The sequence below is a fragment of the Candoia aspera genome, chromosome 1 (genome assembly GCF_035149785.1).
Source record: "Candoia aspera isolate rCanAsp1 chromosome 1, rCanAsp1.hap2, whole genome shotgun sequence".
NCBI classification, from domain to species: Eukaryota; Metazoa; Chordata; class Lepidosauria; order Squamata; family Boidae; genus Candoia; species Candoia aspera.
This window is the reverse complement of record NC_086153.1, coordinates 136,389,493-136,404,781: the sequence shown is the minus strand read 5'-3', so window position 1 is coordinate 136,404,781 and position 15,289 is coordinate 136,389,493. Positions and strand designations below refer to the sequence as shown.

The window sequence follows — 15,289 nt, the reverse complement described above, 5'->3', positions numbered from 1 at the left end:
GCTTGCCTTTCTCTGAGAGGAGAGCTTTGACTGGAGTTTTGCTTTGCCAGGTGGGGAGACCCAGAGAATGGTACCTTTCATTGTCAGGCCTGGAACTGAAAAGACTGTTGGGCAATCAGATGTAACTGTGCACAGTTCTACTTGCTTCATTCCTCCTCCTCCTCATTACTCAAGGAACCCATTAGCTCAAAAGAAACAATCACATTTGGTATTTCTGTGACACTGCTTCCATTCAGGTTAGGACTTCAGTAGAACCTAAACATCTTAGAGTCCTCTGGTTGAAAGAACTGCCCCTGTCAGCGAAACAAGTTCAGCAGGACCATTTCTGTTCCTTCCTGCCCTCTTCACCTGCGCCCTCCAAATCTGAGTCAGAGGGCTGAGGAGCTCTCTAGAAACCTAGGGGCTTACGGGGAGATTTTCAGGGAGGGAACCAGAGGCAGAGGTCACGGAGGGTTGAACCCGGAGTGCAAGCGTCCGGGTCCTGTTTTAGAGGGAGCAGCAACTCGTTCCTTCCATTCTCTGTCTTCTCACAGAATCCGGGCATCTGCACGGGGGGTGAGAGACGAAACGCGCCTCGTGACGCGACACCCCCGCCCCCGTACTGCACGAAGCGAAGGTGAAAGAGCAGCGCTCGCGGTGGGACGTTGGGGAGATCCGAAGTGCTAAAAGCACGCTTGCCATTGTATCTGAACGGCCACGGGCGGAAAGCATTGCACGGCCCCAACCATTGCAATTGCCTTGGATTTGCCCTCCCCGGCAAAGCTCCTGGTGGGATCTGCACTTCCATAGCCAACTGCAGACTTTCGTTTACCGCCCCTGAAAGTCAAGCCCCCTGAGCTGAAGTCAGCGGGCTCCGGCGCAGTCTTCGCCCGTATGCAGCGCACCAGCTCCGGGCCCGGAAACAGTCCGGCGTCCTTGCAGCTGGCGAGGGGCGGGCTGGGGAGGAGTCTTCCCTTTGCCCTGGTCGGGGGTGGCGCGGCGCCCTTGGCTGCTGGGAAGGAGGGAGCGAAGGCTTCCTCGCGGGGGACGATGGTGGAGGCTTGGTTCCTGGACGAATCCCGGGAGGACCCGCGGAAGCCGCATCGCCGAGAGCCGAATCAGCCGGTCAGCCTAGAGCAGCTGAGCCAGCTCGGCGTCTTCTACTGGAAAGTAGGCAGAGCAGAAGGGAGGCGGGCCGCGTCCAAGACTGGGGCTGCCGAGCGGCAAAAGGCTGCCTGGCTGCTCCGCTCAAAGCTGCCAGGCGTCCGGCTCCGTTTGCGGCGAGCTTGCGCGAAGCCAGGCTCGGCTACCTCGTGCGATAGCCCGAGGCGACTGTGAACTACTTGTGATCCGAAGCGGTTGCGGACAGGGCTTCTCGGGCCTTGCTTGGGAGAGCCTAGTCCAAAGTCGCCTCTTAGCCACAAACCCAACTGGCTGCATACATACGGCGCGCTTCATTATTGAGTTAATCGGGGCATGCTAAAGACTCCGAGAGGCCGTGGGAAAAATGTTCCTTTTGGACCCGTTCTCCCACGCTTTTTTTCTCGCTGCATCTTCGGCCGCTGTGATTTTTTGGTATGGCGTTTTCCCCCCCTCTCCCCTGAAGAAATGCTGTAAAAATACACAATCCAATTATGGGGAGCATAGAGAGGAACCTGACGCCCGGAAAAACCGACAACCCTTGCAGGTTCTGTTTTAATGGATGAAATTTGCCTTAATGAAAAATACTGGTCATCTTTTCAAATATTAAATTATGCTTTCCATGTTTGCCCCCTTGACTCGCTATTAAAGAGGGCCTGCAGTTACCCCATTTTCTGGGTTTTACTACACCCAAATTAACTGAACAGACTAACATGCACACACACACACACACACACTCGCACCAAACAGCATTGCCTACTGTACAGTATTGTCAATTCAGTCAGTCACTGGCCTGGTTAAGCTTGTTGTGTGAGTTGGGCCTTCTGGTCTTTCCTAGTCTAATTTATCCAATGGGATCATTGCTACAGTTCTCTGGGACATTAGTGGCTCATGAAAGGAAGTTTGCAAAACAAATACAGTTATTAATAACAGTAATAATTAGCATCACTAATAATACCTGGTGGCACCTGAACAGCTGACAAATTTATAATGGTGCAAGCTTTATCAGATTAAAAATTCACCTTTGCCAGTCCATGCTGTTTGGTTGACCGGTAGAATACCACATATTACAGTTACAAATATTGGTGCCAATAAGCTATGAAGGCAAAAAAAGTATACAAATTACAATCAGTAATTCTCCTGTAAATGCAAAACACTCACCCTCTCTAAACTCACACAATAAAATACCCAAAACACTCTTGTCCCATGACTTCCCTGCCACTTGTGAATTTACTGGGATAGTTACATCTAACCAGATCTGCTTAAGCTGTGATTCAGCTGTTTGGCTCTACATATTAAAGTCAGTGGGGCTTAATTTATCAGTGGGCATGCATGGAATTATGCTGAAAATAAATGCATTGCTTACTAGATTTAACAGTAGACTGCAAGTCTCCTTGCCCCAATTGGCTGTGCTAGCTGGGAATGATGAGAGCTGTAGTACTGAACTGGAAGGGAACTGGCTTGATTAGACCTTACTTAGTTGCAACTCATTTCACTTTGGAAGAGGAACAAGGTTTGTTCCCCATTGCCATGAAAATATAAAATCCAGCGGTACCTTGGACCTGTTCCCATTGCTGTAGGACACATTCCCATCTTACTAGGCAGAGGACAGCATTTAAAAAAACATAGAGGAGAGTGCCTACATTAGTAAAGCTGGACACTAATTTTAGTTTTCTCCAGGAGACTAAAAAGGTATAAAAGTCAAAAGGCTTTACTGAGTAGTTGGAGATTCTGTGACTCCATCCCATTTTTCCTGTTGTTTTGCTTGGCTACCACCCTGCTGGGGAGGGATCATCTACAGGGCTGCTGTTAAGAATATTCTCGCTATTTGGCAGATAAAGTTGCTCATATTCTCTTAGGGTTGGACTCTAACTGGACAGGTCCATTTGAAGTGTCCAATCTTGTGTAATTATCAGAAGTGATTTTGGCCTTGTGACTCCAAAGGAAGTGGACAGAGTTCTCCAGTCTGTTAGCTCTGCCATCTGTTTTTTAGATCCAGGTTCCTCCTGGATAATTAAGATTGCCCAGGAGGTGACCTGTGGTTGGGTCCATGTGGTGGTTCTTTCAGCTTCTCTGAGGGAGAGGATGATTCCCTCAGCCTTGAAGGAGGTTGTAGTAGGTCATCTCCTCAGGAAGACTCACTGGACCCATTGTCCTGGACAGCTGTCATCCAAGCAAAGTCGATGGGGAAGCTGGCAGGAAGTTGTGAGCAGATTGGGTTGGGTAAGTGGCTGCTGCAGCCCAGTGCGAGCACAGCCAGGCTCGGGGTGGCTGCTGCCCAGGGTGGGAGGGTGTGCAAGCTGCCCGGCGCTCCACCACCCCTGCCTCCCCCAAATGACCTTTGCCATCTTCTTCTGCCAATGATGAGGTGCGCCTGGCTTGGCCCTCACAAGGCAGCTGCTGGCTGTGTGAAGCCTTCAAGATGGCCACCTATGGCCTTGGGAGGAAGGCCTTGCGCAACCAGCGGCTGCCTTATGAAGGGCCGGGCCAGCCACGCCTCATCAGTAGCGGGGAGAAGAAAACATTGAAGGTCAGCTGGGGCAGCAGGGCAGCTGGGGTTGCAGGGATGGCAGAGCGCAGGGCAGCCAAAAGGTCAGAGATGGGGGTATAGGTGGGTAGAGGGAAGCTGACATGCACTCTGTGTTGTAAATGCAGGTGGGCTGCCAAGCACTCAGATTTTGATCATGTGACCTTAGGGGTGCTTCAACAGCTGTAATTTCAAGAACCAGGCATAAGTACCATTCATTCATCACCGTTGTAACTTTGAATGGTTGCTGAATGAATGGTCGTTAAGCAAGGACTACCTGTATGCCTCATATTTAATGATGTAATGAATTTCAGTCCTCAGTTCTTCATGCACTTTATCAAATCCAATCCATGACATGTATTCTTTATGTTCACACATAATGATATAGTATAGTATAGTATAGTATAGTATAGTATAGTATAGTATAGTATAGTATAGTATAGTATAGCAGTTTCTTGTTGGTCTGGTGATTGCATTTGTTTTCTTTAGTTTAAGATGAGATTTTGGAAGAAAATGTTAATGATACGACTGCAGCCAGTACCAGTTTTTGTTTTTGCTGATTGACTAGAGCTTCTCCATCTTTACTTGCAGAATATATAGTTGATTTGATACTAATGATCATCCAATGATGACCATGTGTAGAGTCATCTTTTACTTTGTTGAAAAAGGGTATTTGCTATAAATATTGAATTTTCTTGGGAGAAATCTGTTGTCTGTCTCCTGCTTGGTTTAGTATACCCCATGCCAACTGTTCCTACTATTGTTACTGGAATAGTAGTACTTTAGTGTATAATTAATATACCTTTTTTAGGTGTTTTATCAAAAAGGTGTTGCAAGTTGGCAGAGAACCATTCAATATCAGCTGTATCTGTGGTTGGAGCATAGACTTGGATCACTGAAATGATGAATGGCTTGCCTTGGAGTTGAGAACATTCTATCATTTAGTCATGCTTAGTCAGTGTTTATGACTAAGCACTGATTTGGTACCCTTTTATTAATAATGAGCCCTACTCCATTTGTTCTGTGATTTCTACAGTAGAAGATTGGATGCTGTTCTGATGTGAAATGACCATTCCCAACCATTTCAGTTCAATGATTTCCAGAATGTCAGTGCTCAGTCTTGACATTTCTGCTCTGACAAATCAAGGCTGCTTTAGTTCATGGGCTTCTGACATTCTACATCTCTCTCTCTCTCTCTTTCTCTCTTTGCAGCATTGAATTTTCCTTTTGCCTCTGGGGCAAACAGCTGCTGGGCATCCTTTCAGTTTTAATCCGACCACATCATAAGCATCACCTCTCCTCATACTTGCCCACTGAATACCTTCTGACCTGAGGGGCTTATCTTCCAGTATCATGTTGTCATTTTCCTAGTTGCCATGTTAATTGGGTTTTCTAGGCAGAATACTGTGGTTAGTTGCAATTTTCCAGTGGATCGTATTTAATCTGGTGTTTTGGATATGGCCTATTTATAATGGGTGACCTTTCTGAGAATGTATACTCCCAGGGGTATAACTTATGGAGTCCTTGGGAGATGCAAGGCCCTTCATCATGAAGGACTGTTTTCCTAAACATTTATCAATAATTTGTATTTATTTAGAAAGAATTGGCTAATTTAACAGGTAGACCTTAAAGACCTGTATCTTAAAAAGACTCCTGCATATTTGTTCTGGTTGTTACTTTGTTGTACACCTGAAAAAATGTGGAAGGTTGTTACCTTAGAATAGCTTTCCTCAGCCTGATTCCCTTTGGATGTGTTGGATTTCAGCTACCATAATTGAAGGTCATTATGGTTTGGGATTATGGGAATTGAAATCCAACACATCTAGAAAACAGGAAAACTGCATTAGAAAGCCAGGGCAATCTGCTGATGACCTCTGATAGTCAGGATAGATACAGTTGTACTTCTTTGAGCTTTACACTGCCGCTGCTTCCTTTGAAGTAGAACCATTGCATGAAGAGGACAAACACTGTTAATCTGGATCAGAAATTGATAAATACTCTATGAAAGCCTTATTAGTCTTGTCAGCATTTAAACTTAATCTCATTTGTTTGCTGGGTTCATGCTGCTTTCCCTACTAAGGCTAATTTTGTTGTTTTGGAAAGCTGCCCTGTCAGTAATGGCAAGCTGCCTGGAGGGAAATCCAGGGAAGGACTTACGTAAGTGCTTAAAACTCTTGAGGTAGCTGCTTTCTTTTCTCTGGAAAATTTATAATGACATTAGAAGTCTGGCTTTGTCATAATCTCCTTTCTGAAGAATCAAAATGATCCAGAAAATAAGAATATTACTGCTAATCTCTGAAGATGTTTTATCCTCTAAATAAGCAGTCCTGATGATCCTTGATCCATGTACTTACTTAGATTAATGTTTCAATTGTGGGATCACTGAGACGGCCAGTAGCCATTCATATGATTAGGCTGATGGGATGGGGGTGTTGACAGAATTGTGGGGTATAATGTCAATACATTAATACTCACAAAATCAGGGAAATTGATGCTCTGCATGACTTTGAAGATTCCATTCCCTTCAGCCTCTAAGTCTTGCGTGTGGCTCCAAGACCTGTTCCAAAAGTTGCCAGTTAATCTGGTAAATGTGCTTTCCGGAACTGGGAGAATTCGCTTTATTCCAGATTAAGTCAGTAGTGACTTACATACTCAGTGTGCAGTCTTCACTGAGGTTTTAAACTGAAGATTTCATGGCCATAATATCTAGCCTAAATATTGGACTTCTCTGCTTCTTCCTGTCTCCTATTTTTGTTACCACCCTATCAGTCTTTTCTAACTTGGTACCTTCCATATTTGTTGGATCGTCTCTCACAAATCAGCATGGCATATATCTGGAAATCACTAAGCTTAGGAAGGCTAACTTAGCCTTATGACCTGTTCAGGAAAATTTAAAAGCTTATACACTATCTTGTGTCATTTTGACATTCCCAATAAAGATAGCTCTTACAATTGTTTGCATATATCTATGTCTTTTCAGTGGGCATATATGTGTGGTTAAAATTATTTATCTGGAGGAAATATTAATGTGATGATTAGATCACTTTACCTTTACTGAATTGGTATTGTGCTTTATCAATCTCAAGGGTTCCACACAGATGAAAAAGTCTTGGTTATCAAAACTGGTTATTCTACCTTTTTCCTTGGCCATCAAAATCTTTTTTTTGACTAATGTTGCATCAGTGCTTAAAGACACACTGGTGAGCTTCCAAGAAAATAAAGCTGCAAGGCTGCATGCGAAATCTTGGGAAAGTCTCCTGGCAATATATACATGTGAACTATTATTATTGTAAAACCTTGCGCTGAGCCTTGGGAGACCCAATTTTCAATTGTATGGGAAGCATAACTATATTTAAACAAGCCATATTTCCTTATAGCTTTATTTCCTCATCAATACAGCAGGAATAAGAAAAGAATTGCTTTAGAGAGACATTACTTTCCTTCTAAACCAGAATGCCAGTTGCCTTGTTTTGAACAAGTGAACCAAGACAATCCTTTTTCCATTTTGTAGTTGGATGCTGACAGCTATGAGACTGACCCAGAATTAGCAAAAATTCGTAAGGAGAAGAACTACTCTTGGATGGATATAATAACGATAAATAAAGATATGCTGCCAAATTATGAAAAGAAGGTAATAATTGTGTCTTTGTCTGAGCTTTGGGAGGATTGTAAAGGCTGGAATTTACCACTAGAGTGTGTGCCAGTTTTAAAAGTTTCTACTCTGATGTCTAAGCAGTGGATTTCCTTTGTTTAAGAAGTGAGTCCCACTTCATATCTGCTGCAACAGGAACACGTGGATGTATACCTGCTTTTTAATTTTTATAACAAGGTTCTGGTAACTTTTAAAAGCCAGAGAATCCTGGCATATGAATTGAATGACAGGATGGATTTTTTTAATGCCTGGGGAAATGGCACTTGTTCTGCTGCTCCTGTTAAAGTTGAGGCAGTCCTCAAAGCCAGATATACACCACTTGCTCTCTCAAAACAGTGGCTGAGTTCACAGACTACACTGAGGCTGGACCGTAAATATGTTCGTTAGGCTCAGATATTATACGAACCCAGTCAGTTGTGACTGTGGTTTATTTAATAAACAATGGCTAAGCAAAGCAGGGCATGGCATGGCACAGAGAGTGAACCCAGAGAGCCAGTTAACCCTTTAGGGCTTTGTTCAAATTGTAAAGCACTTCCTCTTCCATACTGTGTTCCTTTTTTCCACGTCACCCGTATGGATAGACAGAGAGGAATAATCAGCTGGGTGAATGATCACTACAACCAGATAGTGTTTCCTGACATAAGAGTGTGTACAGTTTATCAAGCTTCCAAAGAGTTGGTCACAAGTGGAAATAACAAGTGTGAGACTTGTAGAGTGATTATTCAGGAAGAGGGACTTCTCTTTAATTTCCTTATGCGGTTGTCAAGGCAATGCATTTGAAGTGCTATGAATATTTTAGTTCATCGCTGGAGAAAATTAAGAATGCATACCTAATCTATTTCTCTTGATTCATTTTATGTATATTGTCACTTGTTGTGGTTAGCATTCATTTTTTAGTTATCCTAGGAAAGACAAAATGCTTTCGTCATTGCTGGTCTTTTTATTTACTAGATTTAGAAGTTCTTCTAGCAGTAGTAGGAAGGATGATAATAACCTGACTTTTGAAAAGTAGTTAGGCCACTGTGTATGAAGGATTCATTGTCGGAAATCTTTCAAAAGAAGCTACGTGCACAGATGCAGAAACAAAACAAATAATCAAAGTTTTGATTTCACTACGACCTCTGCAGTCCGACCCCTTCTAATGTCATACCTTGCCAGAGACAGATTTCGTTCTATCACTCTTCTGTTTATTCCTACTATTAGATACAAGACTACAGAATAGAGAATATAGAAATGAATTAGTTCTTAGCGAGAGAGTTGATACATTTCATGAGATATATGAATAATATGGAGGCTGCCATTTCAGAACTGGCATTGTAAAAGGTTATCTGTGAAGTTTAAAAACCTGATCTTGCACATGTTCAAAATTAAAGGGTAAGAATTGTTTTTGTAGTTCCTTTTCTTGGTCTGTGTTAATAAATTTATAGCAGTTATAAGAAAGAAAAAGCCTATCTGGACAGGCAGGCAGGCAGAAAACTGTGTTATTCCTTTGACATGTATCCATAGCATCTGGACTTACTGATTTACTTGTACCCTTCTCCACCCTGGTGTTCTCTGAGTGTGAAGCAATGTTCTGGCTAAGAGTTGTGGTTCCCACACATCTGGAGGACATCAAGTCAGAGAACACTGCATTTTGAGTGTAGATCCAGTGACTGGGTTTACACAGCATGTTAACATGCAGCATGTTAAGACCATGGTTTGTGGACTAAGCCATAGTGGCTAGATAAATTCATTAAATCATGGTCTTGTTAAATATGGTTTTATCGGATAAGTGACAATTAGAGGTTACACATCACACTAAGCCAAAACCAAACAAACATATTACGGCCTAATTCAGTGTAAATCAATGTAAATCTAGCCACTGAATTCCTTAGAGATCTGCCAAGTGTTCCTGAAGTATTATTACTGGACTACTATAATGCATTGTACATGGGTCTGGCCTTGAAGATTACAATGAATCATCAGTTAGTAGAAAACAGCAGCTATATGTTAAGGGGAACTTGGTTGAATGGATTAACATACTTTTGTCTTGAACAAATGAAAGTAGTACTTGATTTTTCTGAGCATCATTGAAGGTTTTACTTCTTTGTTTTAAAACCTAATTAAGTTTAAAGTCCCAAACACCACTCCAAGTCAGACAAAGTGCCTAACAATGGAACCACAGTCTGAATTGAGTTTTGGTTTATTGCCCCCCATCTGTTTTATTATTGATTAGGCTTAGCAGCTCCTCAGCTTCACTGAATGTGATAATAATCCATTTCAGATAATGAAACAGAGGTGGGCATTTCACTTATTAGCCAGCCAGGGCATTAAGGTTATTTCTCTCCAGATTCTTGTTCCATCCAGACTGGGGTACAGGGGGATTTTGGTAAGATGGCACACTGGTTTTCAGAGAATCAGACCAAGGGCAATGATGGAGGACAGTGCTTGCTAACAGAGTGTGACTTGTCTGAGTCAAGGTGCATCCAGACATTCTGGCACAGAATAAACACCTGATGTAAGTTGAGGTGTTAGGCACCATGATCTCTGAGGTAGCGAAGCTCTCAAAAGTGAGAGGTGCCCAGAAAAGAAGGCTGCACATGAAAAGGGTCTTGGCTGCCTGTGGAGAAAGAAAAGCACCAGAATGTTTTCCCCCTCAGAGCTATCCTCTAAGAAGGCCATGGAGTTGAATGTCCAATTAAGGCAGAAATACATCCATGACAGATGGCTTTCCACCCTGCTCCCATGTCAAGGTATATCAGCCTTCTCAGCCTGGACACACTGTGTGTGGATTTCTACTTCTAGAATTTTCAGCCTGGCTGTGCTGGGTAAGAAATTATGGGAGATGGTATCTATATATCTACAGCAGCATTTCCCAACCTAGGCAACTTTAAGATATGTGGATTTCAGCTCCCAGAATTCTTAGCAATGGCCACATTGGCTAGGGAATTCTGGGAGTTAAAGTCCACATATCACAAAATTGCTGAGGTTGGGAAACATTGATCTTGAGTAAACCTAGGTTGGGAAAGCTGAGGCACATGATTGGCAAGGCTGATTAAAATTCTTGGTACCTGAGGCAGAAAATCCTGTGAATGTCAGTTAGGGCACACATCCCAAAACAATAAACAAAATAGCTGGTAAGTTGCTAGATTTGTGGCACTTCAAATCAATTGCTTGAGCCAGTCACAAGTCTAATGGAAGGACAAACCCTCATCAGGGGTTCTCCATAAGTGACCTTCAGTAGCTGAGATGAACATTTTCATTCAAATAAATTGGTATCAATTAATTTTATATTTTCATGTGTTAGAAAAAAATTGCTGAAAAATCATCCTTATACAGTCTGATGCCCTCTAAGTACTTTAGAAACTGCAATTTAGAATCCACAACCTGTATAACCAAAGGAAAATTTTGAATGCTGTAATCCTAACTCATCTAGATAGTACTAAATTGAATACAGCTAGCAGACAGATTATGATGTGTTTGGTGGGCACATTAAATGTGAGATTTTTATGAAGGGTGTACTTGGAAAGTAATGCCATCTAGAGAGAAATATGACTCCATTCTGCCTATAGATGACAACCTATTTAGTAAGACCGTTCAAACAATTTAGAAGGGTGCTTTACTTATGGAAATCAGCCCTCCCAAGTTGCCAGCTTGCACACAGTTTTTACTAGCATGCTGCCATCTGGTCAAGGAGGAACAAAGAGCTTAAGTTCTATGCTGGGCACAGAGCAGGGAAAGAATACAGCCATTTCCTGGCAACACGCTCATTTGCTTTTATGTAGTTCTTGTCATCTGCAACAACTAGACTGCTGTTTAAATACATGGCATACATAGATGTAATGTTACGAACAGCTGGTCTCTAACAGAGGCTGATGGAATGTAAGGATATACATAGGAATATGCTTTTAAAATGTTCCCCAGCTAGGAGTTCACAGGCCAAAGAGCCTGCATCCTTCATCTGCAATAACTGTGCTGATCTACTCTGTAGGATTGCTATAAGGATAATTCTGAGAAAATTTGGAATGTTCAAAATCCACAATATAAACGCTAAACAGCTTACTATTAGCAGAAGCTGCAGTCTGTGCAGCAAGCAATATGCTTGGTGCTTGTAATAGACTTGCTCCATGAAATGCTGCCTATTCTGTTCCTTCTCTCTCCTAGATAAAAATATTTTATGAAGAGCACTTACACCTGGATGATGAGATTCGCTACATCCTGGAAGGAAGTGGATATTTTGATGTTCGTGATAAAGATGATAAATGGATCCGGATTGCCATGGAAAAGGGCGACATGATCACACTTCCTGCTGGCATCTATCATCGATTCACACTGGATGAATCTGTATGAGACAGCTTTTTAAAAAAAATAAAAAATAAAATCCACAGAGTTGAGGCAGATGTAAACCAGCATATAAAAACAGAGCTCTTAGTCCTTGGATGTGATTCACTAATGTAGAAATGTGTGGTTAGAATCTTGAAGAAGTAACATCTACAACATCATAACCTGTTCTAACAATTTTAACATATTACTGATGGGAAATCATTGATTTGGTATTGGTGAGTTACCTTGCTTGAAATCAAAGCACAGTATCGAAAACTTGCCCGTCCTCCAAGCAACTCTCTGGGCTTAGAAATCAATTCCTGAGGTTCAGGGAAGGAGAGTATTAGAGCACATATGCTTTCTCTGCTCCGAACTGCTGTCTTTATAGATAAATGGAGCACTTGTGTCTCCAGCCTTGTCATAAAATCCATCAGATTGGTGTTACCATAGCAACTGTCCATTGGAGCCTCAGGAGATCTGCTCTGCTTGTTCTGTTGTTTGGCTCGTTGTGTGGGATACAAAGCATTCAGAACCAAAGGTTGGGGAAGCTAGTCTCTTGTGTCTCTGTCCTCAGGAGCCATGGATCGGAGATCGGTTTGTGGGATCACTTGGTTGGTTTTGCTACATGGGGAAGGGGATGCGTAGGCAGTGTTTCTGGAGTCCCAGGTTTTGTGGTGCTCACTGTGCTGCAGTATGTATGTTCTATTTTGTTTAGGTGGCTACGCATTCTCTTTCAACTGCAGAGACACTAGAAATAGCAATTCAGACTGGACTTGGATTTTTTAAAAGTCAGAATGCTGGCCTGTATAAGCCACTGGCATTTTTAAACGTCTCAATTTAAATACTAAGCAGTTGTTGCTAGAATGCTGTTACTGAACAGAGACTGATACTGAAAAATACAAACCAATAATTCTGTGGTAGCTTAAAAGCTAACATGGTTATAGCATGAGCTGTCCTTCAGAGGCAGGAGACTACATTCCATTTTAATGCATGGGATGAAACGAGCTTATTTCTTACCCAGCTCCTGCTGGTACCTTTTTGAAAATTGAAGAAAAGAGAAGAAAAGAAAGAAAAGACACTTGGCTTCTGCACTGACAGATAAAAGGTTGTCCTCTGAAAGCTTTTTTCCCTTTTTGAAATGAAGCTCTCAGGTTTTTCTAGCTGGGTGGGGTGGGGGTATTGGGACAATGGTCTCTTGCTTGTTGCTTCGAGTGAAGCTGCTGTTAAAAGGCAGTCTCAGGCTGGCCTGGGACTTTGTCCCAGATAATCCAATTCCAAATCTGCTTCTTGATTGCAGTTCAGATTAGTGTGTGAACTCAGCCATCATGTGCCCATTTACTTCCTGTATTCTCTTGATAGCTAAACCAGCAAGCTGTGGCTTTAGAGTGGCCTATTTGCAGCTAGATTTGTAGAAAGAATATAAACCCCAGCCTTGGTTGGATTGTCACAAAAAGGTGTAGTTTAAGAAGCCATAAAGACTTTCCCTCCTCTAACATGAAAGAGGGAAGGACAGTGTGGCGTGAAGAGACTACATGAGCTTATGACCCACGCACACATTCAAAGTGTACCTTCAACTGAGCCCTATGTTGAGAACTTTTATGCAATTAATGGTGTACTCACCCTGTGAATTGACAGTCCAGACCTACCACATTTATCAGAAGTGGTCTCTTGAATTCAGCGCAGCTTAAAGTCAAGGCTACCAGCTTTGGGCTGCAAAAATTGCATGACAACTAGATGGCTGCCATGAGTCAGAGTTCCCTGTAATTCTTTCATGGGCATCTTCTACATCGGGGGGGGGGGGTGATTCTATGATCCTCCAGATGTTGAGCCACAACTTCCAGCATCCCTCACCATTGGTCAGAGTTTGGAAACACTTGGAGTGCCCCATGCTCTCCAACCTTGTGGAATAGGAATATCATAAATGAAGCAGGACTTTTCTCTTCAATGGCCACAATTTTCCTGCTCCCATAGTTTGAAGAACAATATGCACACCAACTTTAGCTTGAGATCATGTGTGGGAAAAGCACCAGCTGTTCCATTTCAGTTACTTACTGACTCAGGAACAAGGCCAATAAAATGATGGAACTCTAAATCTGCCAAATGTCCAAAGAACTTCTTTCCCTGATGGGACTTTGGATATATTGACTCTGGTACCTCGCTGAGTTAAAGTGATTTACATCACTGTTATTTCTTCCACAGTGTAAATATTGCAAACCAGGCGAAGAAAAACAGATTATGGGTTATAGCTATATTTTTTAAAGTCTGGATATTTTCTAAGGCTTGAATAAAACCACTTACATTCTATTCTTATGTATTATATTTGCTAATCCCTTTTCTTTTTTAAAAAAAATGTATTTAATACTGTTTGTGGCAAAACCTCCTCAAGAGTTTTGTCCTTAATTCTTTCAGCATTTTGGTAGTTTGATCCACATCTTTTATGAAAGTGAATTAAGTGAGTGAATTCTGTGTTTCTCCTCCCAGAATTATGTCAAGGCAATGAGACTGTTCGTTGGAGAACCAGTGTGGACTGCTTATAACAGACCAGCTGACCACTTTCCTGCTCGAGCACGGTACCAACAGTTTTTGTCACAAATGGCACAATAAACCCATGAGATGACAGGAAGCATGGAACATCCTGCAACATCTGTAACTTTAAAATGGCAAAGTGGCTTTGTTAACAGCATCTGCAATTGATAAATCTTTGATTTCCCCTTTCTCAAATATCAATCATTAATATCAAATTTTGTCCCTAGATGAATGGATTTTCACTTAATAATAGTGATTTCTGTAGTTTGCAGATCTCAATTCAGAATATTGATCCTTTCTTGCTCCTCTTAAAAGCAATACCTTACTGATTCATTCCTGCATTAACCTAAATCATTTTTATGTTTGGTAGTTGCTGTAGTTTTAAGGTTTGTAATGATAATAAAATAATATTCTGTCTTTTAATTGTCTTCAGCCTTTTATGCTAGCTTGTTGTGTTGGGGGGTGTTTGTATCTACTTAAGGGCTCATCTCTGTAAGACACAATTTTAAATGCTCACATTGTGCATGATTGCTTTGGTGTGAAGTCACTGTGTATATAGAAGATAATGCAAGGGGTTGTGAAAATCCAGACCTGAAGTGTGAATTCTGCTTTTAAACCAGCCTTTCCTAGCTTTTTGACCCTGGAGGAACCCTTGAAATATTTTCCAGGCCTCGGGGAACCCCTGCACATTCATGCTCAAATACAGGCCGGAAGTTACCAAATTATTTTATTTGTTTCATGTGTAGGCCTGTATATATGCATTCACAGTGTTCTTAAACTAAAAATAAACAATGAAACTTACCTCTTCAATGTGAAGTTGCCTGAATTTGACATAATTTTTTAAGTAAATCGTGATCTCCCAGGGAACCCCTAGTGACCTCTCATGGAACCTTAGGGTGCCATGGAACCCTGGTTGAGAAACCCTGCTTTAAACTGTCAACTCAGCTGTAGGAATGGATTGGAAGCCAGACTGCTCACTGGAGGGAATGATATTAAAGGCAAAACTGAAATACTTTGGCCACATAATGAGAAGACAGGACACCCTGGAGAAGATGCTGATGCTAGGGAGAGTGGAGGGCAAAAGGAAGAGGGGCCGACCAGGGGCAAGGTGGATGGATGATATTCTAGAGGTGACGGACTCGTCCCTGGGGGAGCTGGGGATG

General features: G+C 42.1%; 1 protein-coding gene across 1 annotated transcript; it reads left to right on the top strand.

Moving 5' to 3' along the window:
• The first annotated feature begins 946 nt into the window (after positions 1 to 946).
• ADI1 (acireductone dioxygenase 1) lies at positions 947 to 14,549 on the top strand. The gene is made up of 4 exons (XM_063314072.1): positions 947 to 1,149; positions 7,158 to 7,277; positions 11,442 to 11,621; positions 14,082 to 14,549. The coding sequence occupies exons 1-4, from the start codon at positions 1,030 to 1,032 to the stop codon at positions 14,202 to 14,204; spliced, it is 543 nt and encodes a 180-aa protein (XP_063170142.1). The 5' UTR covers positions 947 to 1,029; the 3' UTR covers positions 14,205 to 14,549.
• Positions 14,550 to 15,289: the final 740 nt, after the last annotated feature.

Coding starts and splice junctions, on each gene's coding strand:
- ADI1 (XM_063314072.1), top strand. CDS start 1,030: ATGGTGGAGGCTTGGTTCCTGGACGAATCCCGGGAGGACCCGCGGAAG. Junction 1,150..7,157: donor TCGGCGTCTTCTACTGGAAA/GTAGGCAGAGCA, acceptor TCCATTTTGTAG/TTGGATGCTGACAGCTATGA. Junction 7,278..11,441: donor TGCCAAATTATGAAAAGAAG/GTAATAATTGTG, acceptor TCTCTCTCCTAG/ATAAAAATATTTTATGAAGA.